Consider the following 26,147-nt stretch of genomic DNA (forward strand, 5'->3'; position numbering starts at 1 on the left):
TTCAAACAAACTGTAACTGTAACTGGATCCCCAGAACGGTTCAAATTAGTTTGGTTACCTCAAATTCACATGACATCTTATCAGTTCATAACTTTTTGAGGTATCGTCCTTCCAAATAATGTGACCTTCTCTTCAGTTTAATTGGTGAACATAATTAAGAGCCACCCACAAGGAGGTGGAGGTAAATCTCCTCAAAGGCCTCTGAAAGTGATTTGTACTCCCTTCATAAACATGACATATTCCTGTTGCTGCTGTCACATTACACAAATCTAGCACTCTTGACACACAGCATGCTGACTGGAATTCGGTCCAAACCCTCTCTCTCTAACACACACACACATTTCAGATCACATGATATTGATTATCAGACCTTTTGTACGATCCAACAAGTTCTGACGAATTGGGGACTGAAAGTGTGTGTGTGTGTGTGTGTGTGTGTGTGTGTGTGTGTGTGTGTGTGTGTGTGTGTGTGTGTGTGTGTGTGTGTGTGTGTGTGAGAGAGAGAGAGAGAGAGAGACAGAGGGTCTCCAAACATCTATACCTCTCTCTCTATCATACTGACATAAGCAGATGTTCTCCACCACAGTAAAATCCAAATGATCAGTTGCTTTCAGGAGAAATGCTATTTGCTCTCAGTTTTACAGAGTCAGGGATAAACAAGTGTTGTGTAAAATAAGTGCATAAGCGAGCAAGTCTGCGCCTGTCCACCTCTTCCTGTCTGCAGCTACACCCTCTGCAGGGGCAGGGACTCCCCCCTCGGCCTGCTCCTTTGATGTGACCGGCCGTGAGTGGCTGGACAGGGCTGAGGTCAGGGGTCGTGCGGGTGCCAGGCTGATGACTTAGTGGTGAGACGTCCCAGGAACCAGCATGCCTCACATTCTCAAGCAGTGACGGAGCAGCGGGGATGTTCGGACTAGACACAGCGCTGGAGGCAACTACAGTCCACCGACAGATGAAGAGAGACTCTGCAGTGTCAATTCAGCGATCATCGCTCCAATCAGTCTTGGTCTGTCCATCATTATGTGCTATATATAAGTACAGCCTTGCAGAGCTGTTAGCATGGCTGTAGATTATTGTTGTTTTATATGTAATCATCAGGCTGCATTAAGGTGACTAATGTGTCCACTGCAGACAAATGCTGTGGACATCTGACACTCATGATGTGATGTTTAGACTTTTTTATTGCTTTTTCTGGGTAAAAGACTATAAAAAGCCTCACCAAGGAAGAGCTACGAGCAGCCTGGATCTCTACTGTGGAAAACTCGGCTAAGAACTTTCCTCCTTTCCCTCACTTGTGAACTCTTTCGTGTGTTTTACTGCACCAGCTGGAAATCTGGATGTAAGAGGGATGCTCTCAAAAGCCTCACCAGGCTCAAACTGTGGTTAAGAGGTGAGTAGTGACAGTGGTACAGCCCAGTACTGCCTTGCCACATGAAAGAGACTCTGCGTGTGTGTTGTGCTGATAACAGGGCAGGGTAGACTTTGACTGCACCATGTAATCTAAGCTGTGGTTTTGTACAACATGAAGGAAACAGTGAGGAGTTGGATCCTGCCTGTAATTTCAATGATGCTGCTGCTGCGACTTCAGCGTCAGCAGCCCAGAACATGCAGCATTTCAAGTTCAATGATGATGAAACATATACAGAGGGCACCGCAGTCATATCTAGAAACAAAAACCCACAATAGTAGAGCCACGCTAATCTCTTACAATCATAAATTCTGACCTGGTAATAATATGCTCCATGTGTGCTTTCCCCTGAGGCCTTAAATATGGCTCCAGCAAGGATTTCCATCTTTCATTATGAAAAGCTGCTTCCACTTTACTTCTGCCCTCCATTGTTCTTTGTTAGAAGGGCAACCCTCGCATGCCTCTGCTGCTCGAGGTACTGGGACCACTATGTGGGTGCAGGCTAATGGAAAGCAATTGACCCCAGTTGAGTCCAAGTCTGTCCATTTGGTTTTTATTCCATGCCAAATTAAAGACAGTCAAAGTCTGTCTCCATGATTGGGCCAGTTTAGGGAAACTGAACTCAAGTTGCAGAAACTAAATGAATTCTTCACGGTGTGATAGGTAGAAAAAAAAGAGGGATAGAGGAGGCATCTGGTCCAGATGTGTCGTTTTACACTATTTGCTTGTCTGTTGATAAAATCGTTTACATTCTATATCCTGTTGAAGCGAATCCTGCCTGGCCACACACTGAGAGCTCCGGTGTCCTCGTGTATGTGTGTGTTCGTCAGATTATGTGAACGAGAAAACGCCACAGACTCAACAAGTTGCATTTTTATCAGTGAGACTCTGTGAGATTATGGTTTTGAGGTTCAAGAAAACGTGAATAAATATGTGCAATTTAAGCTAGACGGAACAAAAATAACCAAGCAGATTTCACTCAAAAAAGTTTTAGCACAAAACATCAGTAAAAAAGGGCACTGACTGTTTCCTAAAAAGAAGAAAAAAATAGACTTTTCCACAACCTCAGACTCACACCAGCACCTGAGGCCACTATCAGAGGATAGCGCTGTGGGAGATGAAAATAATCACCTCCATCTTTCTGAAAAAGATCTCATTTCCTGTGGAGATAGAGCCTTGAACCTCCCTTGAGAGGATTTTTACGTCAATATTATGATTGACTGACTGTCTTCAGATAGAATCAAACCGCAAATGATAAGTGCCTAAATTTTGATGCTTTCCCACACAAGCCACACAGATCAGACATGTACTTTCTAATCAGCATGAATGGCAAAATGCTGCGTAGACAGTTTTTTTCTTTCCACATCTAATGGTTTAAATCCTTCATGCAACTGGCATCTGACCACTCAAACTGGAGTCTGTCAGCACAGCCAAGACTATTATTCAAAAGAGACAATGGCTTATAATACTGGCAACCATGGTAGCTCCACTCAGACATCATTAGCTTGAAGCATAATAACACAATGGAGGGAAAATGAAAGAGTTGAACTGGTAATTAAGGAAACACATGAAAACACTTCCACAGAAGAGTTTATAGCAATGATAGAAGCTCCGTGAGGCTGCACTTTGGTAAAGACGTCAACATGCTGATGTTTATCAGGTAATATTTACCATCTTCATCACCTTGATGGAGCATCTTTGCATGCTAACATTTTCTAATTTGCACTAAACAGCTGAGGATGATGGGAATGTCATTAGGTTTGAGAATATTTGAATATTTGGATTGAAAGTTTGAACTGATGATGCTGATGGATGAAAAGTGATTTGTGATCACTTTGAGGATCACCCTGAAGGGGGTGTGTATGTCTCTACCAAATCAACCCTTTCAATAGTTGTAAAGACAATTTCACTCAAAACCTCAAATGTCAACCTCATGGTGGCACTAGAGGAAAAGTCAAGGAATCCACAAACTCAGCAGGCCTCAATCTCAGATGACCGTGACTGTCTGTACAAAATTTCATAGCAATCCATCCAATAGTTGCTGAGATATTTCAGTCTCAGACAGAGCAGAGGACTGACTGACCGCCCGCCCCTGGAGCCACAGCACCAACACGGCTAAAAATTGTGTTTTTTTTAATTGTTACTCATTAAATCTTTATTGCTTTTGGTTCATGTTGTTAGCAGATGGATTTTAAATCTCAGGGTAAATATGAAAACCAGCAAAAATTCAAAGAGTAACGAAGGCCTGTAGTTTGACCGCAGCTTCACTGACTGACTGATGAACAGGCAGTCAGGCTGACAACCTATCGTGACACTGTCTCAACAGCAAAACCACCAGCAGCACCAGACTCCATTTGGAGAAAGTGTTTCTGTATGTGTTGTTTCTCTGCGCGCTGCCCCTGACAGTGAATGACTGACAGCAGCTAATGCCTCTGTAGCAGCCATCCTGAAACACTTACAGACAGAGATATCCATCGGCATCCCTCAGTCTGCACAGTGGAGCAGCCCACCTGGCAATGGTTTCTGCTGCGGTCATGCTGGGTCACAGGCAATAAAATCAACACGCTTTCTACTGTACTATTGAACACTGGCCCCGTCCTCAAAACGGCACCTCGGGAAATAAAAACATGCGCTGAGATTACCTGTCGAGGTTAAAGAAGAGTCACCGCGATATCAGCTTGGATTGGAGAGAACTGGACAAGATGTGTGTGGGCAGGAGGATGCATGTGTTGAGTTATTGCTTGTTGATGTGTCCCACCTGCATCGGCTTCCCGGCCCGTGTGTGTGCAGTCTCGCATGTGTACACCTCAGGCAGAAGTTTATATGAGCGTCTGTGTGCTCATGCATGAATGTGTGTATCCGCATGTTCACCCATCTGTGCTCAAATCTCCCTGCTGGGTTTGAGAGGTTGCAGACTCTCTGGTCTAATTGAGCAGGGAGAATAAATGACGATGGGCGCTGACCCTCGAAAAAGGAGACAGATGCTCTGCCGACTTTTGTGCATTCTCCCCTCGAACGTCTCTTTCTCCCCAGCAATGCACTAAAGCAGACAGAGCCAAACTGTCCGGGCTTCCTTCAGCCGAACACCACAACACAGGCTAAGAGGATCTCTTCTTCCAAGAATCTCGAACATTCAGACTCTGGCAGCTCTGAAACTCTTCACTCCACTTAAAACCTTATTTTCAGGGCTGTGACACTGGCAGGAACCAATGCCATCTGCCACTTAAAATAGCTACCAGAGAGGCTTCTGGACCTCAGCGACTGTTAAACCCTGCTGAGTATTTTGAGACATTCATTGGACGGACGTCACCTGTAAGTACAGAGGTGAAAGGCTCAACGGTCTGAAGTTTCAGGTCTGGACTCTGCCCTCTTAAACTCCTGTGAGGAAGTGGTTTGGCAAAGAGGGACACACAGGAGGTCTGGAATTAGACATCTGTTCATTATAAGAAGTCTGTTTCTCTTCTGCTGCAGAGAAATCCTGGTTGTAGCCGGCAGACCGCGGTCAACAGAGCCCCCTCAACATCTGACTTTGTTTCACAAACACCTCTGTCCTGAAGATGGAATTATGAAATAATCTCTATTGCATCTAAAAACACAGTTGATCTGCTTTGGCAGGAAACAAAACATAAAGCAGATAAATATCTCAAAAGGGAAACAAACACCGAACCAAGAACCACATGTGCCACACAATGAAATCCAGGCTGAAGTCAGATTCACCGCAAGACAAATGTGCCTGTTAACTCATTAACACATCCAAGAACAGTATTAAAATTGGCTCATTAAAGCTGAAACACTTTTAATTAATCATTGGTCTAGCCAGCTGGATGGTAGAAACTAATGAAACAGAAAAGCCTGGAGACATTCTGCCATAGAGAAGGTGAGACATACCAGTCAGGTTTCGTCAGATGACTGAGTTAATGCAGTAAGTCCCCCTCTTATTATCTGGTTGGCATTTCAATCTGAAGCTTGCTTTAATTAACTCTGCATAAAATCATCAGAAAATCAGGTCTGCCAGTGTAACTGGGACAGAAAACTCCTTTAGGTGTAAAAAGTGAAGCCACAGTTCATGCTGCAAATCCTGGTGCTCAGATTACATCAAGGATCACGGATGTTATTCAGTTCCTTGAGTTTCTTGGAAGAAGAGTTCGGACAGTCCATTCCCAGCCTTGGGGCCAGCTGACCGAGCTGTCACGCTACGAAACACAACAAAGACTTTTGGTTCAGACAAAGAAGGGTTTAGGAAGGTGTGCTTTAAAACTTATTCTTCCCTTTGCGAGGACTTGTGTGAAGCTGGATTCAGTGCTCCACCCGGCACCAGCCCAGGCTTGACGTTACAGATGAGATGTGAACTCTTGACTTCACCCCACAACAATCCTGTCAGACTTTGAGCATTCAAATGAGCATCAATGTCAACATATTGTTGTGAGTTTTAGGACTCTTTAGTGGCATCGACTGTAGACCAAATATTCTGTCATAACTCTTCAGTAAACCTACAATAACTGATGATTTTTTTGGCCACAAACACATGCTTTGACTTCACCTTTTATGTTGATATGGCATAAGTGTTAGGACCAGTTGCTTATTTACACATCTCGCGGTCACAGAGGACAATATTCACTTTCCTTTTGGCTCTGTTTTTGGTCTCCACCATCCCCTAAGGGAAATATCTGGGTCTTGAGGTGCTAAATGCTTCCCTTTGTCCACCAGTTAGTTGCTGACTGTGTCTCTCTGTTGTTTGGTGCTAAACAGGTAGCATACAGGGGGTCTTTAGAGCTTTTCAGCTGAAAATAGCTGCATGCTGCGGGTGAAAATAGCGCTATGATGCTATAAGAGGCAAACAATGAGCTTAAACTTGCTATGGCAGATACATTATAATTAAAAATGTAGATTATAGCTGCTTTAATACTTTTGTCTAGCATTAATCAAGCATCGAATAGCAGATAAATGTCTTTAATATAAATACCTGTCATGCATTGCTTCAGACCTTAAAGTAGGGTCAACAGGCCAGAAAATTTTGGGCCCTCTGAAGGGTCCTTTAAAGCTGACCACTGTGAGAAGAATAGAGCACATGTTGACAGAGAAATAACTCCCCTGAAGCCTGTATTCGTGATTTCAGCAAATTCTCAAGCTGATGAATAAAAATGTGTCTCTTGAAGTCTGACACGGATTAATTTCCAAATTCCAGACTTGCAGTCTTCACACACATATGCTGATCCCAACATCCTGATCCAGACCTTAAAGTGAAGGAGGAAATGAAGAGAGGAAAATGTCTGATACTAAACTTGAACAAGATTCAAGCTATGAGTCAGGAGGCCCAGGAACACAGGTTTGCTCATTAAACTGGAGAGTTTTTGGACAAGAGGAAAACAAACAAGGTGCAAACAGCCGTAGCGCTGATGTTGGCATCCAGATGTTTCTGCCTCGCTCTGTTTCAATCAAATGCAATTTTGCTTTCAGCTGTTATTGGATGCATGAATCCCCAATGTCAGTCATGTATAAAACTTTCACAACTTTATTTTTCATAGCATCTTTCATGGTGACTCCATACCCACTCTGCTGCAGTATGGCACAGTGACTCAATCAGGAAGACTATTTTTAGCTCCTCATTCATTCGTCGCAGCCCTCCTCTAAACCATTCCCCTCCATTTTCATTGCTTACAGCATCCAGGTCTGGGGTCACCTGAAGCCCAACCCTCTTCACATCCATCCAGATCTCAATCATTCTCTGCATCCCACCACCACCAGTGTCTTGACTCCATCAGGGGGAATCCTGTACTACTAATACAGGATACTAATCGCCAAGGACTCACGTTTGTCATCTTCACTGTAAAATATTTGCTCACTCTTAATGAAGTCTCTCCTGACTGACAGTAGATGTATTGATGAGACTTTTTAGGGAGGAAAAAAAGTTTCAAAATAACCCAAGTACAGCCAGGGAAGGCAGAGTTAACCCCACCCAGCTGTTTAACAACAGGCCCTCAGACACAACTGGCCTTTGTATTTCTATATAGTTTCCTTCCTTTGACCTCACAGGACGTAGCAATGCTACTTATCTTGAGAGAAACCACTGTCTTATCAATCAGGACCAGTGTAGACAAAACAGGCATTAACACTGAACAAAGGTCAGGTTTTTTTTTCATTGGTGTTGGTTCATGGGTGATCTTTCCATCCTGATGAGACACAAACCCACACAAATATACCAGATACAAGCCTGCTGAACAGCTGATGTGGCTGTATTTTCAAAAGGCCCAGACTTTTGGCACAAAATCAAAGCTTAAATATTGTAAACACGGTGTGAACTTGTTGTGCTACATGACAAAGGATGATAATCATTAGGAGTTATCCTATGGGGACCAAGAATGTTTTTTATCTCAATCCTTCCAACTCTTCTCAAGGTACTTCAGTCTGGATCAGTGTGTTAGACAACAGGCGGACCACAGTGTCCTCCCAAGATGAACGACAGCATCAGACGTTTCAGCAGCTGCCAAAAAACAACACGTTAACATTCAAGTTCCAGTTCCTCCGAGGGCTGTAGTACTTATGATGGGAGCAAAGGAGCAAATCAGGTGACATTAGTATAGAGCAACAAAATCTGCAAAGGGATCGATGGGTCAACAAAACGTCAGACCACGAGCACGTTTTTCCACCATGATTTCACATTGTTCCCCAATCCTAACAAAGTCCTTATTCCAACTCTGACCAAACCTAATGTTTTCATGCCAAAACCTAACCAAACAGAGACAAATGTCCTGCTCATAGAGGCATCAGATCAGAAAACCCTTCCATGTTATTCTGTAAGGACAAACAACATATTTTGTCTTTACTTTGGACGACTTGTTGGACCGACTGACGAACACTGACTCTCCTTCGAGCTGAGGAAGCTTAAAAATTCTTCACTGTTTACAAAGTTGAGCAGGTGATTTCAGTTTTAGTGTTGTTGTGTTGCACAAAGACTTTTTCAGCGGTTCAGTGTCCTCCAAGTTACATCTGACCTAACTTAAAGTCCCTTTATGACCCTGATGTGTTCATAAAAATCATTTTGTCTCAACAGATGAACTTTGAATTTTCAACCCTCTTCTACCTTTGTGAACTACAGAGATTGGTTCAGTTTTTCCTCCCTCAAAAGGAAATCTTAGAGTCAGAGCTGCTATATTAATTTCCCCTTTCAAAAGCTTTTCCTTTTGTCCAGACCTGAGTCATCCCACACACAGCTGCTAAAGCTATCGGAGAGACTGATTGATCCATATATCATTTCCTTTGTCAGCTGAAGAACTTAATGGTGATGTTTCCTAACTTGATTAAATACGCATCAAGGTTGCAAAATGGAACAAAGGTATTTTTAGATTAGAAAAAAAATTATTGCATCAATCAAATGTAGTAATTTACAGGGAAGAAAAGGTCCAGTTACCGAAAGGAGGTCTTTCCACTGACTCACAGCTCAGATAACAGGATGTCCCCACAGGAGGAGAGGAAATCCCCAACAACCAGGAGGGGAAAAACTCCCAAGACCTCCCAAAACAAAAGCTGTGCGGAGAGCTTGATCACCAGCAGTATCACAAACTGAACCAGGTGGAGTTTCTGCTAGACAAGTGTCCCGTAAAAGTGTATTTAAACATAAGGAGATGATAAAAAGAGATGGAAAAATGCATCATCATTGCTGGTGATGACCGTGTCGGGGGCGTTTCCAAAGATGTGAGTCCCTAAGTAGGGGCTGACCTCATTTCCTCCTCGTCCACAGCTGGCTCGCACTGAGCCCCTGAGAATAAAACCAGCCATATCTTCCCTTGTCTCGTCTTCCTGCCTCCGTTCACCCGGGACGGAGATGTGACACAGCATCCAACCACACAACTGCTGTTTCCATTAACTTGATTAGCTGCAGACCGCAATCCGCAGACACAATACTCCAATGACAGCTCTTTTGTTTGAGATTCATTGTGGGGCTGCGGTGCCAGGAATTGCTGTGATCTATATTAAGTGGGGCACTGTGAGGAAGGGTAATAGCTGGAAACAGGCAGAAAATGAAATAATCACGGTCATAAAACCTGAATTTCACATTCTTCACCATCACGTCATTGGAAAAAGGGGCTCACTTGATGCTTCTGATAGCCTGAGGAGGCACAGTGACCACTGAATGCATGTGTTAACTGAAAACATCATAATAACATGCTTACAAAATAGGGGTAATTCCCCAAAACACTACAATTACAAAGCAGGGGGTGGCAGGTATGTGACTATACTTTCACTGAACAACCCACAAGCGAGATGTACCAACATTTGCAGTGTTGGAATAAGCCACTTGTAAGGCAGTTAATAATACCGACTGTAGTCTTTCTAAGGCCTGCAGGATAACTGAGGATGAAGGATTGTTTTGAGTGTACATTTCTGCACTAAGCCATGACAGCTGTAAGTGGTGGGATTGAAAAGAAGAAACCCAGAACTAAGACATGTCTATAGACGGCATGTAGCTTATAGGAGATAATAAAAAGACCACTAATATCATTTAATTATAGTTTTGTTCTTACAGAATAGAGTGAGGCACACTACTACAATGCCACCACCGCCATTGTCTTATCTGCAGCACTTACTCAGAGGCTGATATAACAGTCTTGACATGTGTGCGCTCGTTTGCTTCAGAGCATAGACGAGAAGTTGAAACAAAGGTGAGGGTGATTTAGAGACAGAGCTGAAATGATTGAAAACACACAGGGCAGGGGTTCTTTTCCAAACACTTCCCTCTGACACCGCAGAGCCACTGGCAGACCACTCTAACTAGATAGAAAATAACAGCTCTGTGCCAGTATGCACAGAAGCTCTTTCCATTCCAGAGCTAATACCTCATCTTCAGGCACTGGATACTGTGACACACTATCTAGAGTCATGGTTCACAGCACTTAAACAACAGCAGGATGACAGAGTGGAATATGATCATCAGTTAAGACTGTGTCTTAACCTTATGGTTTCAAACATGTACAGTATGACTACTCGCAGTGGCAGCAACCACCTCTGTTAGACCAATAAACCGTCCAGATTGATATACAGGATATCTGCTGATATAAACCCATTACAGATATTGTGTATCAGTTTGAAAAAGTGATATGGAAAGAGTGTCAACTTGAATGCTCTGTATACCCACCCAAAAAAAGTCCCAAAGGTCAGCAGTTTCCATCAGCTTTTTATAAGGCAATACTTCAAAGTGTGGATGAAACTATGTTGGAAACATGGCTAGAGAACTAAAGATCTCCAGATTTGGACTGATCCCGATCAAACATGTCTGGTGTGAATGTGGCACAACTGCGTGAATGAGATGAGCATTCACCCTGGACAGAATTCATGCTGGGAAAACTACGATTGCTCGACATGCATCATTCATTCCACATATAAATTCTACTGTAGCAGCACAAACTCAATGAGTTCATTCTGCCCTGGCGGTGATACGACGTCACACCACACGTGCAGCCTCCTACAGGCTGACGGTGCACTAAAACCTGACCACCTCGGCCATAAACCGCAGTCGGGCTCTACAGCAGACGCAAAGCAGCTCATGGAAAACATGAAACACGGAGGCCTCGCTGTATGCTTGACATGCCTACACATTACTGAAAACCACACAGCAGCTGGCAAGTGAGAGGACATCAAGGGCTGCGTTATTGTTGGCAGCAATGGAGCCACTGTGAGCAGAGGCCCACACAGGACTGAAAGAGTGAGGAGGCTGCGAGGATGAAGAGACACAGAGCATCACCAGTGAGAAAGCTTATTAAAACACACTTTTAAAAAGTCTATCCGAAAAGATCCCACGATGAAGAAGACCTGCTGTCATGAGAGGCAGACAGCAGGTCTTCTTCATTGAGTACAGCTGGCCTGATGTATATTAAAAGCTGTCAAGATAAGGTGACATGCTGCCAGTAGTAAAACCAATAAGACTTCAGAGAAACTACATTATGGAATTCTAATAAGCCGTGGCAAGATTTTCCCACTCAAACTGTGTATAACAAAGAATAGTTGTTTACTGTCCAACATCTACATGATGTCATGAAGCAGCTTCAACACAGTGCTACAATGGCCCCACTGTACAAAAGTCATATTCCTCTAGTCCCAATCTGAGTCCATATTACAGACTCTCTTGGGGAATTAACCGCTCATTTCCTTGGAATGACACAGTCTCCAAGATTCAGCCTTTCGGCCCAAACCACGTAAAAATTCCTCTTTGATGAAGAGATGCTATTGGCCACATAACCACAGAGGAGCAAGTCTCTCATTGGTTGTGTTTGTATCCCTGCTGCTGCTTAGAAACCAGCCCACAAGGTGAGCTCCCGCCCTGGGTTTAATTAATAAGTAGCTTAGTCTGTGAGGAAGTGGAAACAAAACAATGGCGGACATGCTCATCAACACTGCTGCAAGGATGACATTCAGCATCTTAATGAGATGTGGTTCAGCCGCAGTTAAAGTAAGGAATGTGCTTAATTACAGTACGCAGTTTATGATTTATTTCAGCTGTGCCAAGGAACTCAAAACATTACACTCTTGCCAACATATGCCATAAACATGTGGAATATTCTTAGAACTTCACACCTATAATTAACCAAACCACTTTAACAACCATGCAAAGCCTTATTTAGACCAGTAAAAGCAAATATTTAGGCCTGACTTTACAAGAGGTTGGGGTTTTGCCGGTAAAACAACATGAAATGGAATATCACCAATGCGTCAGCTCTGTGATTCTTCAACGGAAAACTGTACACTCCTCAGAGGAAGCCAGCTGAGCTAAACGTGTTTCAGCGATCTACGGAAGAGAGGAAGCAGTTTTGGTATTTATTTCAAACAGTCTGGTTAAAGTTAAGCGCTCTGAGGACTCATCCACATGTCAGGAGACAGCGGGGCTCATTACACGCTGTAGCTGATGTGTTTGCTTCACAGATGTTCCGACAGGGATGTGATACAGCCGTGAAGCTGCCTGTGTACAACAGATGCATTGTTGTCAAAGATTACAATCTCACTCAGCAGCACCCGGCCTGTCTGCTGGACCACTTAACAACACCATGACACAATAGTGCAATCTTTTAAGAGGACGACACGACGTCTGTGCCAACAATAACAAGTTCATCACCGGTGCTGAATGCATGCAATTATTATTACAAGATAACAGTAATTCTGAGTGAGTATTAATAAGGAGTCAGCATGCTTTATCATCAACTTGGCCAGTGTTAAGATAATTAACTTGACATCAACTGTTCACTCACTATGATTAGCAGCTATGCTTAGCAACAGGAAACACAGTGTTCCTACCCAGCAGAGCAAACATCACCTCATATGAACTGATAGAACAGAGTGTGGTAGAACGAAGCTCAATTAGACAAGTTGGTAACCAAGTAAATATGAACAGATTAAATTCTAAAGGTCAAGTGAGAGTCAAGTCTGATCAGGTTAGTCTAATTATCCCATGGGGGGAAATGTACTGCCAGGTTTGATACCACCCCAACCGCTGTGGCAGTGCAAACAGCACAACTGCACGCAAAGATCAGCAGATAAGATCAAAAGTGAGGAACATGCAAATACTTGTGCGAGTGGAAGTTCAGAGTGCGGAAAGAGGCAAAGAGGGCAGCTTGTTATGAGCAACAAGCTCTTCCATGTTGAGCAGGACTGATGGCCTTGGATATAAAAGCAACCTGCGGTGGCTTTGCCCTCCTAGCACGCACTTCGCAGCAGTGGCCTGATGGCAGCAGTTCAAACTCTTTGTGCTGGTCAGGACAGTCTAAGATGGCCTTGGCCTTCCAGAGGACCCACATTCTGTAAATACCGCTGAGCTGGGCCTAAAGCACCCCAACTACTTTGCTGCTAAATTAAGAAGGCTGTCAAGTCTCTTTTACTGGCCATGTGGAAATCTTACCATACCAGACAACAATACAAGAGGGTAATCCTGTTTCTATTAAATTCCTATTACCCAGAGCTGTCACAGCAGGGAAAAAATGTTAATGTTCCTCCGAAAGCAAAGACACAGCTGCCCTTGTTTTAAATGGCATCTGTATTAAAATCAAAATAGTTTCTTCTCCTTAACAGCAACCACATATCTGTAGTGTTCACAGCTTTATTTTCCTCACTGTCAGTCATTACACGGGTGAAGGACAGCTTTCCATAATCAATAATAATGTCCTGCCTTTAGCTGGACAGAGGACAAAATTTCTGAAATGGATAAACTTTGAGGAAACTGTGTTGCATGCTAATGTAGGCTATGAGGACTGGACACTTAACTAGCGATTAAGCAGAGAAATGAAAATACGGAGAAGAAATGATCTTTGCTTTTGTTCATATCTTGCTCATCTACACCGTGAAGTACGTGAAGTCCCTTCCTTTGTGCAATAAACACTAATATCCACCATAACTAGAACAACAAAACTCAGGACTTTGGCAAACAGGAACCAGAGATGGAACAACAGAAGAGCTCCAAGGACAAAACAATAAATGGCTGTAAACGTGCCACACCATTACACAAAGCAGACATATTGAGGATGACATCTGATACCCTCTGCATGCATACCAAACAGTCTGTGAACTTTCTAGAAGTCTCTTTCCTCCAGAGGCTGAAGGAGTCTCCAGCCTTGGCTGTGTCACAATGTTTATGATTACAGCAGGAGGAAGCGTTTATTTTCCTGTATTCCTCTGTCTCCACAACTTCAATGATTACGTCTGCATGTAGACGCTCAAGAAGACTGATGCCTTCCCCCTTTACTGACTGCATGTGGTCACGGGTAATACATCGTCTTCATGGCAGCGCTGAGGTCGTTTTCTCCCAAAATCACGTCTGGAGCCAAAAAGTTTACATTCTTTGCGGGGGCTCTCCCACTGGGTGACATCACAGACCTCTGGACGCTTTACACAAACTGAGCTTCCAAATCTTCATTTTAATGAGTCATTACCAAATTGGCAAACAGAGATGAACATAAACACGGAGCCAACTGTAAAAAGCAGCTGTAAAATGAGCTGAAGCTTGGACGTGAGGTGTTAGCTGACGGCAGACTTCAGGGATTTAACCGGGCCTTGCATAGTTTAGGGTGGGCCTTCATGAGAAAATCGTTTTACCTCATCCTGAATGAAGATGGATTTGTTACTTTCAGAAATACTCAGACTGAATAAACCCATAGTTTCAGCTAATTCTTGAAGATATAAGCAGAGTAAATAGTCCAACAAGTGATAATCAGCATATACCTTTGATTCAGTAAATTAAAGCTTTCAACTTCCAGCGATTTTAAAAGTCTTGTAAAAGATTATATTACTTTTACTGCACAGAAGCCATAAAACCATGACTTGCGTGCACGTCCTGCAGTTGTGGTGGAGGCTTATCAGGGCTGGTGCCGCCGAGTTGTTTTTCTCTGTGCTCGCATCACAGCTTTTAAAGTACACATGTCATTCTTGAGACAGGGCTGTAAACAGCTTTCGCAATTCTGGGGCAGGACACACAGCAAAAACTAACACTCAGAATGTGACTCTTACTGTGTTTACTCTGCATAGCTTTGCAAGCCAAATTCATTTGTTAGGATAGTGCTCTATATTGGCAATGGATCACATGACTATAGATGCGAAAGGGCTCAGCTGTAGTGAGAAACCCAATGATTGGCAGGTGCTAATGGTTGCAGCTGAGCAGCAACTTTCAGCTTCTAAGTGCTTCCAACTTTCAGCTCATTATTTTGGTTTTACAGCCTGTAACTTTGCTGTTTTGCCTCGCTCTCATAGCATCATCTTTGGCTGCTTCGAGTAGCTGTTTTCAGTGAAAACGCTCACTGTATGGTACCTGTTCAGGGCTGAACAGCAGACAGACAAAGTTAGCAACTAGCTGGTGAATATCGTGGAGCATTTATCAGCTGAAGAGTCAGATATTTCGCTCAGGAGTTGGTTGAGACGAAAACGGAGCTAAAAGGATGACAGAAACACAAATGATGCACGAAGTGTAAATAAGCAACTGTAATTGCCTGAGTTATGGTTTTTAAGCTAGCAGGGCAATTAATTGCAAGAATAATCAGAATTACTGATTTGCCAAGGTATTAATTTGTTGCAGGCCTGCTTTGAGCAGATGGGTACTAACTCTGTTTGACACAAGATTTACTTGTCTTGAACTCTTTTATTTTCCAAGCCTGAGAGCTGTCAAGGAGTTTCAGTCCTGAGCAACTGTCCCACTTTCTGCCCTATCAATCAGTTCAGCTAATCTGTAAAGCGTGCTGTAGGAGGAGGATGCAGGACTGACCTCACTTTCCCTTTTCTCAGATGATATACTCCTGCTGCTCACGGGAAGTCCCAAATCTACAGCAAAGGTTCTTTAAGGAAATCTGCCTCAGGACGCTTCTGAGGGCAGACCCACACATGTGCACGTTTTATGTTTTATGTCCTTTTTAATTACCATCTCTGGTAGCCTCGAGATTCAACTCCACACGTTGGGAGTCTAAAACTACTTTCAGCTTTCTTGAGGGATTTATTTTAGAAACAGATGAATTCTTTTTCTCTAAACAATTGTCTCAGTTCCATTTAAGCTGCATGGATTATGGTGTAAACAACAACATAGAGGCAGGTTGAGGCTATAAAGCAGCTCAGAAACAAAGGCTACTGTGTTTAGATAAGTACTTCATACAGCTGATAGATGGCTCACCCAAAGAATTTACACCAGCACTCTGCTGATAGCCATGACCTCGTTACTTGAGCCACTGAGCAGGACCTCTAATTGGCTAGAGATGACATAACTGCGACCCAAGAAGAAAAGTATTTGACTGCGCAGCTCAGCCTCAACCTCACTTTCTGCCATTCCTGTCACACGACTTTCATAAAGGCCGGACTCCTTGTGCCTAATGTTGTTGAGCACTGTTGTTCGCTGCAATTGTCAGTGATCTGAACCAGATGTGGAGACGGCGCGAGGTCAGTGTCGGCCAGGGGTCAGGTCAGCATGGGATCATTAAAACTACTTTCTCCTGTCCTCTAAATACGCGTAATGGTACCTGTTCCCTGCAGGGAAAAACCTTTCGGGGAGAAGAGATGCTGAGATCTAACGACTAAGATAAGCAGATCACAGAGCAACAGGGGATAATAGTTGGAAATCCTGGCGTTATGCACCTCTAAGATGAATTATTATTCGGCAGTCAGAGGCAGGAGGGAGGATGTGTGCAAATTGGAAATAGCCGCCTTCTCGATGCCAGCTGGGTGGATTCAGAGAGCTGTCATGCTGTCCTCTCACGGTGTGAAATAAAGATATAACACAGGACAGGTAGGACATGGCTGGAGTACAGCTCAGGCTGGTCCTTGCTGACCTTTTGGTATAACACATACTCTGATATCCAGCTATACATCTTTTCTAACGCACACATAGAGTACACACACCAACAGTGCCACATAAGCAAACATTTACTACGGAGTCACCATGGGACCATCGCCCTGCAGGCTGACGACAGCGGAGCTGGCCTGGATAAACAATCAACACTGCAGATGGAATTTTACAGGAAACAGCTGTGGGGTCAAAAAGGCAAATAAACTGCCCTCAAAATATGAATGATTCTCACTTCTGAGGAGCACTGGAGGAGCTGGCACAGGATTCAGGATTTATATTATCAAATCTGATTGATAATCAATGATGAATCAAATGTAACATGATACAGTTTGCCCACATTAGCATGATTACTGCATTCTAGGGAAGGAAATAATAATTATTTATGTTATTGATTCATCTGCAGATTATTTTCCCGTTTAATTAATTCAGTATTTGGTCCATAAAACGTCTGAGAACAGTAAAAATGCCAGGCTGTCCTCTTCAAATAGACTGTTTTGTCCAATCAAAACCCAAAGATATTCAATTTGTTTACACAGAAAACGGAGAATGTTCAGCAACTTCTTTTCTGATCAACTAAACTGCACTGTATTCCTCTAAAGTAGGTTCAACTCATTCAGTCGTATATCAGAAATTACTGTAATTATAGTCTGTGTCTCATGACATGGGCATGACTCTGGAGGGTCATGTGTTATCTCCCTAGAAATAGATTCTGTTTGTGGAAATAAAATCATGAATTACTTTGTTGTTGCAAAGTGCAGAAATATGATTAGAAACTACAGCCTGTGTGCTTCTATGCATAGAACTGTGTTTATAGAGTTATGTTCACAGAAAACAACATTAGCATCTGAGTCCCATTTGACCCTAAACAACGAGACAGCTCCACGCTTCCTCCTGCTTTGAAGGTGCAGTGGAGATGCATATGATGACGTGACGGCACGCCATAGCATGTGTGTGCATCACCAAACCAGTGGAAAAAGGGCACAGGAGACATGTGGCCCTGCTGTGGGTCTGAATAGGCTTCCTGGTACTGCGACCACAGCAGCCACATACTAAATACCATAAATCTTCCTCCACAGGTGTCTTAACAATTTTTTTTTACCAATTTAGCAGAGAAGCCTTCAGTTTAATACATGACTGAACACCGCAGATTAAATATTTATAAAACTATATGTCTTGCGTACTGGAAAACAAAAGGATACAGACCTTCTATACTTTAACTTAAAATCAAACTAACATGGGAAACTGCTTCGTTTTTCCAGTGTTTTCCACAACAGATTTGACTTCCTGTACCCTCGACCCGCTTGTGGTTTCCACCCCGGAGCCCACAACTCTCCACTGTGAGAAATGATCCGCTGAGGACGGAAGCAACTTGAGACGTTAGCACAATTTATAGCTCACGGTTGTGCCGAACAAGCTGTGAGGTGGATATAGGATACCGCAGAAAACCTGACGAACATTTTACTCTTTGTGTGGACTGAAAGGTTGGCTTAAACCTGTGCCAACACCCCTGTCAGAACCAAATATGTGTTTAATCACAGAACAGACAGAAGACAGAAAAGATCCTGAACTGGCCACTGGGTTCACCTCAACAAATATTCAGAAAATTAACAACACTGCGAGTCAGCTTTCCATCTCCTCTATTTTAACATCTATGTTTACAGTAGTGAATATGACACACACATGGGTGTATGAATGAGTAAACATCAGAGAGCAATGTATTTTCTTCATCACCCATAAATACAGAAAAGGTTCCTGCTCTCTGAAGCAGCCGCTGCAGGATTTACAGCGAGCTGTCTATAGATGCTCTGTCTGAAGAAGAACATCCTCAGAACTGTCCAAAGTACAATTAGGTATATTTCTCGGAAAAGGAAACATTTTACTCCAGTTGTTTTTTTATGTGGCTGTCACACTTGACGGAGCATTAAAGACTTTCTCCCTTTTCACGATTTGATGGAAAACAAAAAAGTGATTCTGTCTGCTGTGTAGAAGATAACATGACGTGCTTTCTCTGCCTGCACCTCTGCAGCAGCCAACACATAGTCCGAGTCACCAGTGAAGCTGAACAGATGCCTGGCAAAGTGTGGTTTTTCCATCCCAGCCCTGATTTCTCCACTCAGACAACTGGGAGTCTTAGGCCAGACTGATAATCACAAAACACAAAGAATAAAAGAATAATACACACACAACCAGAATTTACACACATGATGGATCTGCAGTAGCAACAACTGTCCTTGCTGCCAACCCTTCAGTTACTGAACATATGAAATCCACATACAAACATATACATGTATGTAAATGCTGTCTCCAGCTGTTGAGATCTAGACTGTGGTTCTTGGCCTAAATCCTCCTTTTTGTGATAAGGGAGGATTGTGATCTTTCACAAATTGAGAATACACTCCGCTCAGAACGCAGTCGCAGTGGTAAATATCTCAATTAATCAAGACCGAAAGATTGGAACTTGAATCAAAAATGTTCCTGATTTCCGTCAGTCCCTGCTTCAGGCCAGTCTGCTGTTTTAGTTGGCCTCAGCTACACATTCGCAGATGCCAGCTCTTGACAACATCACCTCCGAGCCAAGTCCGACTCCCTTCCACAACCTGCTGCTGTCTCATCCCAGCCCAAAAGCCGCTGCAGTGTTTTCAGCAGTGATCCTTAACCAGCCTCCTGCCTCCTCCTCTCCTGCAGCCATTTAATTGTTAATCAGGGCGAGAACAATATTGGTGTGTTACGCCACAGCGTGCCCTCACATTCCTGTGGCCCGTTATCCGCTCAAATCCAGTCATGCAGAAGGCCTTTGGCACAGCCTAGTGCCACAATGTCTGACTGTCTGGGCAAAGCACTGCACGCTAGGTCAGAGGAGAGCAGCACAGTGGCACTCCAGGTGTGTGCATAGGAAAAGGTGATGGTGATCATCATTAAGGCGATTATTTACATTCATTAAGGAAAGCATCCCTCTTTTTACTGATCCCCTTTTCCCAGAACAAATATTATTTAAGGCAATGACACACAAGATAATAATGTTTTTGGAAATTTCAATGAGAGAGGACTAGAAAGTACTTGAATCTCATCGAAACGAGTTCGGTCTCGCCCAGCAAGTGCAAGAAGAAAATTTGCATCTAAGAAAAATGTTTTCCCAATTGTTTCATTCTAATTATTGTTAGTTTTTATGCTCTGGCTTCTTGTGAAATACTCCTTCAACCTCAGGGTTGAGTCTCTTTATTATGTCATAAACAGTCGGCGTCACTTAATCTGTCAGCAGCAGTGTATCAAGGGGCACCCTCTGGTAAAATATGTCAACTCTGTTTTGTAAAAGGTTTGATGTATTGATAGACAAGCAAACAGCACATTACAGGAATAGTTTGACATTCTTGGAAATTCGTCACTTTCTGGCCAAGAGTCAGTCGAGTGATATCACTGTGATGTCTGTTTGGTAAATTCAGCAGCAGTTAGCCTAACATAGCTTAGCACAGGGACTGGAAACAAAGGGAAACTGCTAGCCTAGCTCTGTCCAAATGTAAGAAAAACCATCTACCAGCAGCTTTAAAGCTCAATAATCAAAGCGTTAAAACAATTTGTTGTGGTTTTATGGGGAGCTCTGGACCTTTTCTTGGCCATGCAACCAGTGGACACTCCAGGTCAAAGGACTGAAGTATGGAACTGACACACTTACGACTAAACCTTGCTTCAGTGTATTATCGCTTCATGAGCTTTCATGCTGAACTACTTTATGTCTCACAAACTCTAAATGGACTTTTCAGTGAGTCACAGTCTTCATTTCCTTCAGTCAAACATACGTGCAGAGCAAAGACTCAGTTGCAGAGCCAATTTCCACTATGATCTACTCACGCACCACTTCTCGCCCCCCTCCCAGGCTCCCAGTCACTTTGCAAAAAGCATAACAGCAGAATGACCCCGCGGATACATCAAACACATAAATCTGACTTGGCTGCAAACAACCTGCCTGCCTCTGAGCAAATGGCAGCATTACTGCTTGCTTTAACCAATCCAAAGACACAATCACTCGGTCCCTTTGGTCCCCTTATTATCAGCTGCAGATGACAATAACATCATCTGTGATTTCCATCTAGTGCACAAACACTCACTGCAATGAGCTCTGTCCGTATAAAATCTCTTCATTTTCCACTCAAAAGTCCAACATTCCTCGCTGGGGTTCCAGCTGATGTGGGAGCTGGAAATCTGCAAAGATGTTTCCCCCCACGCTGCAGCCTAATTCTGCCAATTTCTCTCAATAAGCTAAAAAGGGGAGATGAAACAAGTCACAGCAAGAATTCACCATAACACTGCAATCATTGCCGGCTCTTAACACACACACAGACACACCTAAACTTTAATCACAACCCAGGCAGCAGATTCCACCTAAGCAGGACTGTAGTTGAGCCAGGAGCTGCCTGCTGTGTTGTAATCAAACCACGGTGTTCACAGTGGAATCATGAATGCGTCGGACTTTAAAGAGAAAATTCCAGAGGAGGCTCATAACATCAGCAGGCTTCAGAGACGTTCTGACCTACTATCACCTTTGGACGTCATGCTGGGAGACACGGGGGAAGTTCTCAAAACAAAATGACGATGGGACGGTTATTGAGTCATGTGTCCCAATTCCCAAGACAAATTAATTTAACGAGCTCACGAGAAAGCTGCCTGCTTTTCCATGATGTCAGCGCAGTTGGAAGAAATGCGCATGCGTCAGATCATAGTCAATTTAGATTTGTGAGAGTTTTGTAAATCCCAACATTTATGGCTCCAAATGTCCTCAAAACCGGGGTTGAACTGGGCCCACAGGGTGAGTGCATCGACGGGTCATTATGGAGCATCATCAGACCTCTTAATTACCGGTACTTGTGGAATGTGCACTGCAAATATAATGCAAGAACACATGTTATTCTGAAATATGCCATTCTGCCTAATGAGTATTTTCAATTTTGGTACTTTCAGTATATTTTGATGCTAATACATTCATACTTTTACTTAAGTAAAAATCTAAATGCATGACTTTCACTTGTAACAGAGTATTTCTACACTGTGTCATTGCTGCTTTTACTTAAGTATAAGATCTGAGCACCTCTTCCACCCCTGGCCATGCTTTCATAATCTCTTCATGGAATAGCAGCAGTGTGAGACTGATCAGATTAAGGATCCAGTAGAGGGAGATACAGTCTTTTCTTGCCCCCTGAGGACAGTTCAGGGCCTTTGATCGTGACTGTACAGCGAGCGCCGCGGGCAGCGGCAGGAATCACTGGAGCCAGGGTCTGGTCCAGTGGCAACTACAGAAGTCTCCCTTTAATACCTGCAGAAGGTGGCGTGCCTCTCTTTTTTTAGAAAAGCAAACAGACCACAACAGGAAAATAAAATATTTGCCAGGCTAAATGATGGGCGAGCTGGGGACATAGCTGGGGGCGTGAGGAGAACAGTTGGAGACTGTGGAGCCGCTTCTAACAGGCCCAATGGCAGCATTATGCCAGAGGCTGTCAGGAGAGGGTGTGTGACGCTGGAATGTTAAATACTGCAGGAATGTTATTTATTTTTGCAAACACCACCAAGTACCCCCATAGTATAACACACATGTGAGGGTACCCACACGCACACACACACATACAATTCAGATACTAATGCACATAGGTAAACACTGACTGGTCTGATGTTCTCTGATCAGCCTGGCCAATAGGAACGCTCCAGCTCTGCCTCTCCTTACCTGTGGTAAAATCAACATCAGAGCTCTCAGCCTTGATGTGCTGCCATGTACTCAGTTCATAAAGACGTCAACATGACACGTGAGAGAGAGCAAAGATCGACTAAAACATCACGAGAGCGTCAGTTCCTTCTTTGCTGTGAGAGAAAAAAAACATAATGTTGGTCTTTTTCTCCAAACAGATGTCAGAGAAATCATAATTCTTTACACAAAAGATTGGTAATATTTTTACAGCTGGGCGAGGATCTGCGTAGAAGGCCGTAGTCTACGCTCATGTCTAGACAGGAGCGTGCACTTTTATTAGAGGAGCACATCAGCTCTTAGTCTTTCTTTGCTGATTCAGAAAAAAATGCAGAAACCATCTGCCCGCAGACAGTGAGGGCCGATTAACTTCCCACCACTTCTGAGCAGTGGAAGCTGTGTGTCATCACCCTGGCATTTCTGAGCTGGTCTGCAGTCAGCGGCGGTGGAAGTGGACTGGGTCTCAGGTTCATGTGAGGGGTTGGTGCCAGCTTCTCAACTGAGATACAACTAGGTTAAAATGTCACTCAAATGAGGGTAAAAACCCGAGTAAGATTCAAACACAACCAGAGTTCATTCTTTCTAAATACTAACATGTAGAACAGATACACTTCATGCCCCTGAAACTGCAAGTATCCACCCCCTGAAGTGTCCTGAAGTTGACCCTGAGCATGCTGTTGAGGGACGGATGCAGACAGACAATTTCCCTGCAGGACTCATTGTATCATTGTTGCAATCAGACATCTTATTGTACGCCTGCATGTTGAATGAAGTGTTTGCAAAGCTCAGCTGAACTCTTTTCATCTGTCGGAAGTCCAGCCTGGAGCTGGAGACGTGCGGGATGTTCCTGTTGCAGTTTTTCTTCTACACAAAACATGCAAATAAATAATAATGCTGAACAGATCAATGCACAAGGGGGGTTCCAACTCTTTCAAAAGAAGGAGCTTTGAATAAAAATATCCATGAAATGTGTTCATAAACCATGTTTGCTCCTCTGGGACAAACACAGCACAGAGTCTGAATAAGCACTTCGTCCTCTCTCTCTCCTGTTTTATGTATCTTAGATTGTTCCCACGCCAAGCAGTGCTCAACATCATCCCAGCCAAAAGATGGGCCTCATGGGAAATGCTGTTCTGGAAATTCGTATGTGCATAGAGCGGATAACACAGATTACTACCATGCAGAGATTGAGAAATGATGGCAGTTTAGGAGTGCTGCAATAATGCATACTGAACCTACTCACTGACTGAGTCACACGCTCTCCTCCAGCACATGTGCAGCTACCAGTGTGCGCACGGGATGAAGCAGGAAAGAAAAAGAAAAGAGCTGCCAAAACAGAAAAACCCACAAACATTTCTTCAAAAATAACACAGCACACAGAGGAGCCATAAAAAAACAAAGCGTGGCTGTAAACAAAGGACTGAAGCAAGTGCACAGACATCTGTAGAGTCAACCTGCTGCGACTGGGCTGCTGAGCCTTGATCTACCTGCAAGTAATACCAACAACACAGGGGTCTTTGATATGTGTGTGATGGACACAAAGGCGTGTGGTGCGTGTGCATTACATCACACTGCTGCATGTCGCTGCTGTCAGGACAGAAAACTTCACCTTTCCATCATTTCAACTTCGGCCTGACAGCTGTGTATTATTCAAGTTTCTGCAGGGATATCAGCAGCAAGCCAATATTATTGGTAAGTATCACACATACATCAGCATTTCTAGCAGATAGGAAGTATTCTTGTTTTCCCTGCATTTAATGTTATAATGTTTACTGGACACTTATTTTGCCCAAACCTTATACAGCCTATTCCCATTCCAGATACAGGTCAACAGGTTTAACTATTACCCTCAGCTCTGAATACAGACAAGCTGTTCAACTGTAAAACATCCTGCAGAAAAATGCAGCCATCCTCTGCAAGTTTGCTTTACATTATGTTATTGCAGGAAACTTTAGCCCGGTCCTGTACAGGCCTTTGTGTTATTGCAAAAGCCAAATACTGACCAATTCTATGCATTCATTAACAAAAAACTACTCTTAAATATCAATATTGGGACAAGAAAAAAACAACATCAGTCAGGCTGTACTTCTGCAGTGAAGTTGTCAGTCAACCTTGTTTTTGTCAAATTTCAGAGGTCTGAGATGTTTTGTAACATACACTGCACCTATGTCCCATATATGTGTGTATATCGGCTCTGGTACATGCCTGTCCTGCCTGCACGTGTGCTCTGCAGCTCTCCTCTCATCACTCTGCATCACGTTGCTGCAGCAGCTGATGAAGACTGCTGCAGGTAGAGTGAAGCAGAGCAGATCCAGTTTACTGTGGCTCACATGCACATCCCCTCCCCCCCTACCTTCTGATAAGCAAGCTGAAGATAGTTGTAGGGGATCCTCCTGTTGAAGTCCTGCACTACATCCTCGCTGACTTTATGCAGAGACTGCGAGCCAAGTTTCTCCTCGATGCATCTGTTCATACACGCTGCTCTCCGGAGGACCACGTCGGAGAAGCGCAGGTCCGAGAACGTCTCATCAAACGGATGCTGGTCCTGGCACCTCAGCCGGCACCGGACTCTGGTGCGCCGGGCTTCTTTGTGGCTGCTGAGCGCTCCCTCCATGTAGCGCACCACATTATTATAGTCGCTGTTGTAAAACGCCCGCACCGCGTTGTCGTACAAAAGGTCGTAAGGCTCCAGGAGAGATGCAGAGGTTGACAACACGACGGTGAGCAGGACTATTGACGAGACAGCAGCCGGTGAAAAGTTTCCATCCATCCTCTGCTTCGGTTCAGACCGTGAGGAGCGGCAGGCGGAGAGCAGACGGAGCGGCTGTCAGTCACTATCAGCTCAGCCTCGTTTTAGAGTCCATTTAAAGCTCCTCGCAGAGATGTTCAGGACGGCAACGGACCGGGGCGGAAATAATGTGGCTTTAGTCGGGGACACACATTTTGTTATGACCCCTGTGTGGCTCCGCTAACTCCTCCCTCCGACACATGAATGGGCAGAGAACAATCAGAGCTCCTCACAGGCTCCTAGAGCCGGCAGGCAGGACCCGGCGGGGGTCCTTCAGGGAGTCCCTCAAACAGCGCCAATAACACTGATTTCACTTCATTTCACCACACGGACTTTTGGATTTGAACGACAGGTGTGTTTTTTCTTTACAAACAAGTTCAGGTGTTGGTCTGGAAAGGAGGCGCGCGCTTCTTCTCCACAGACAAAGTGACTACAAACATGCCTGAAAAAGGAGCGAGACCCTGACCAGAAAACGGCACCAAACACAAAACAGAGGCTTCACTTCATAGACTGACATTAAAATGTGACCATTTAAAACAACTTTTGATCAAACAAGCTTATTAATATCACAGCCCTACATTTAAATCTAATGTATTAAAAATGCTCCAATTAAAGTTTAGAGCATTAAACTTCTGCCATCACTCATATTCTTTATTAGGGTGACGCATCTGTTCAGGGGCTGCATATGAAAATTAACCTCTTGTTTATTAGTTCCCTGATGAATAAACCAATAAATGATAAATAAATTAGTGGACAGATTCAGATATTGATTAGATGATTATAATAGTTGCAGACAACTGTGATGAGATGTGTGAATGAACTACCTGCTGTCTTGTCTTCTTTTTTGATGAAGGGGCTCACTGTGACTTTCAACAGTCACATTATCCACTTAGGGGAGACTGTCTCCCTCTAGAGGCCAATT

General features: G+C 43.6%; 1 protein-coding gene across 1 annotated transcript in view; it reads right to left on the reverse strand.

Moving 5' to 3' along the window:
- p3h2 (prolyl 3-hydroxylase 2) overlaps window positions 1–25,377 on the reverse strand; it is a 58,887-nt gene extending 33,510 nt beyond the window's left edge. Inside the window, exon 1 of the mRNA XM_070960699.1 lies at window positions 24,791–25,377. Within this exon, the coding sequence (XP_070816800.1) occupies window positions 24,791–25,207 (417 nt within the window). The 5' untranslated portion in view covers window positions 25,208–25,377. The remainder of the gene's footprint in view (window positions 1–24,790) is intronic.
- Between the last annotated feature and the right edge of the window lie 770 nt (window positions 25,378–26,147).

Source organism: Chaetodon trifascialis, chromosome 4, assembly GCF_039877785.1.
Source record: "Chaetodon trifascialis isolate fChaTrf1 chromosome 4, fChaTrf1.hap1, whole genome shotgun sequence".
NCBI lineage: Eukaryota > Metazoa > Chordata > Actinopteri > Chaetodontiformes > Chaetodontidae > Chaetodon > Chaetodon trifascialis.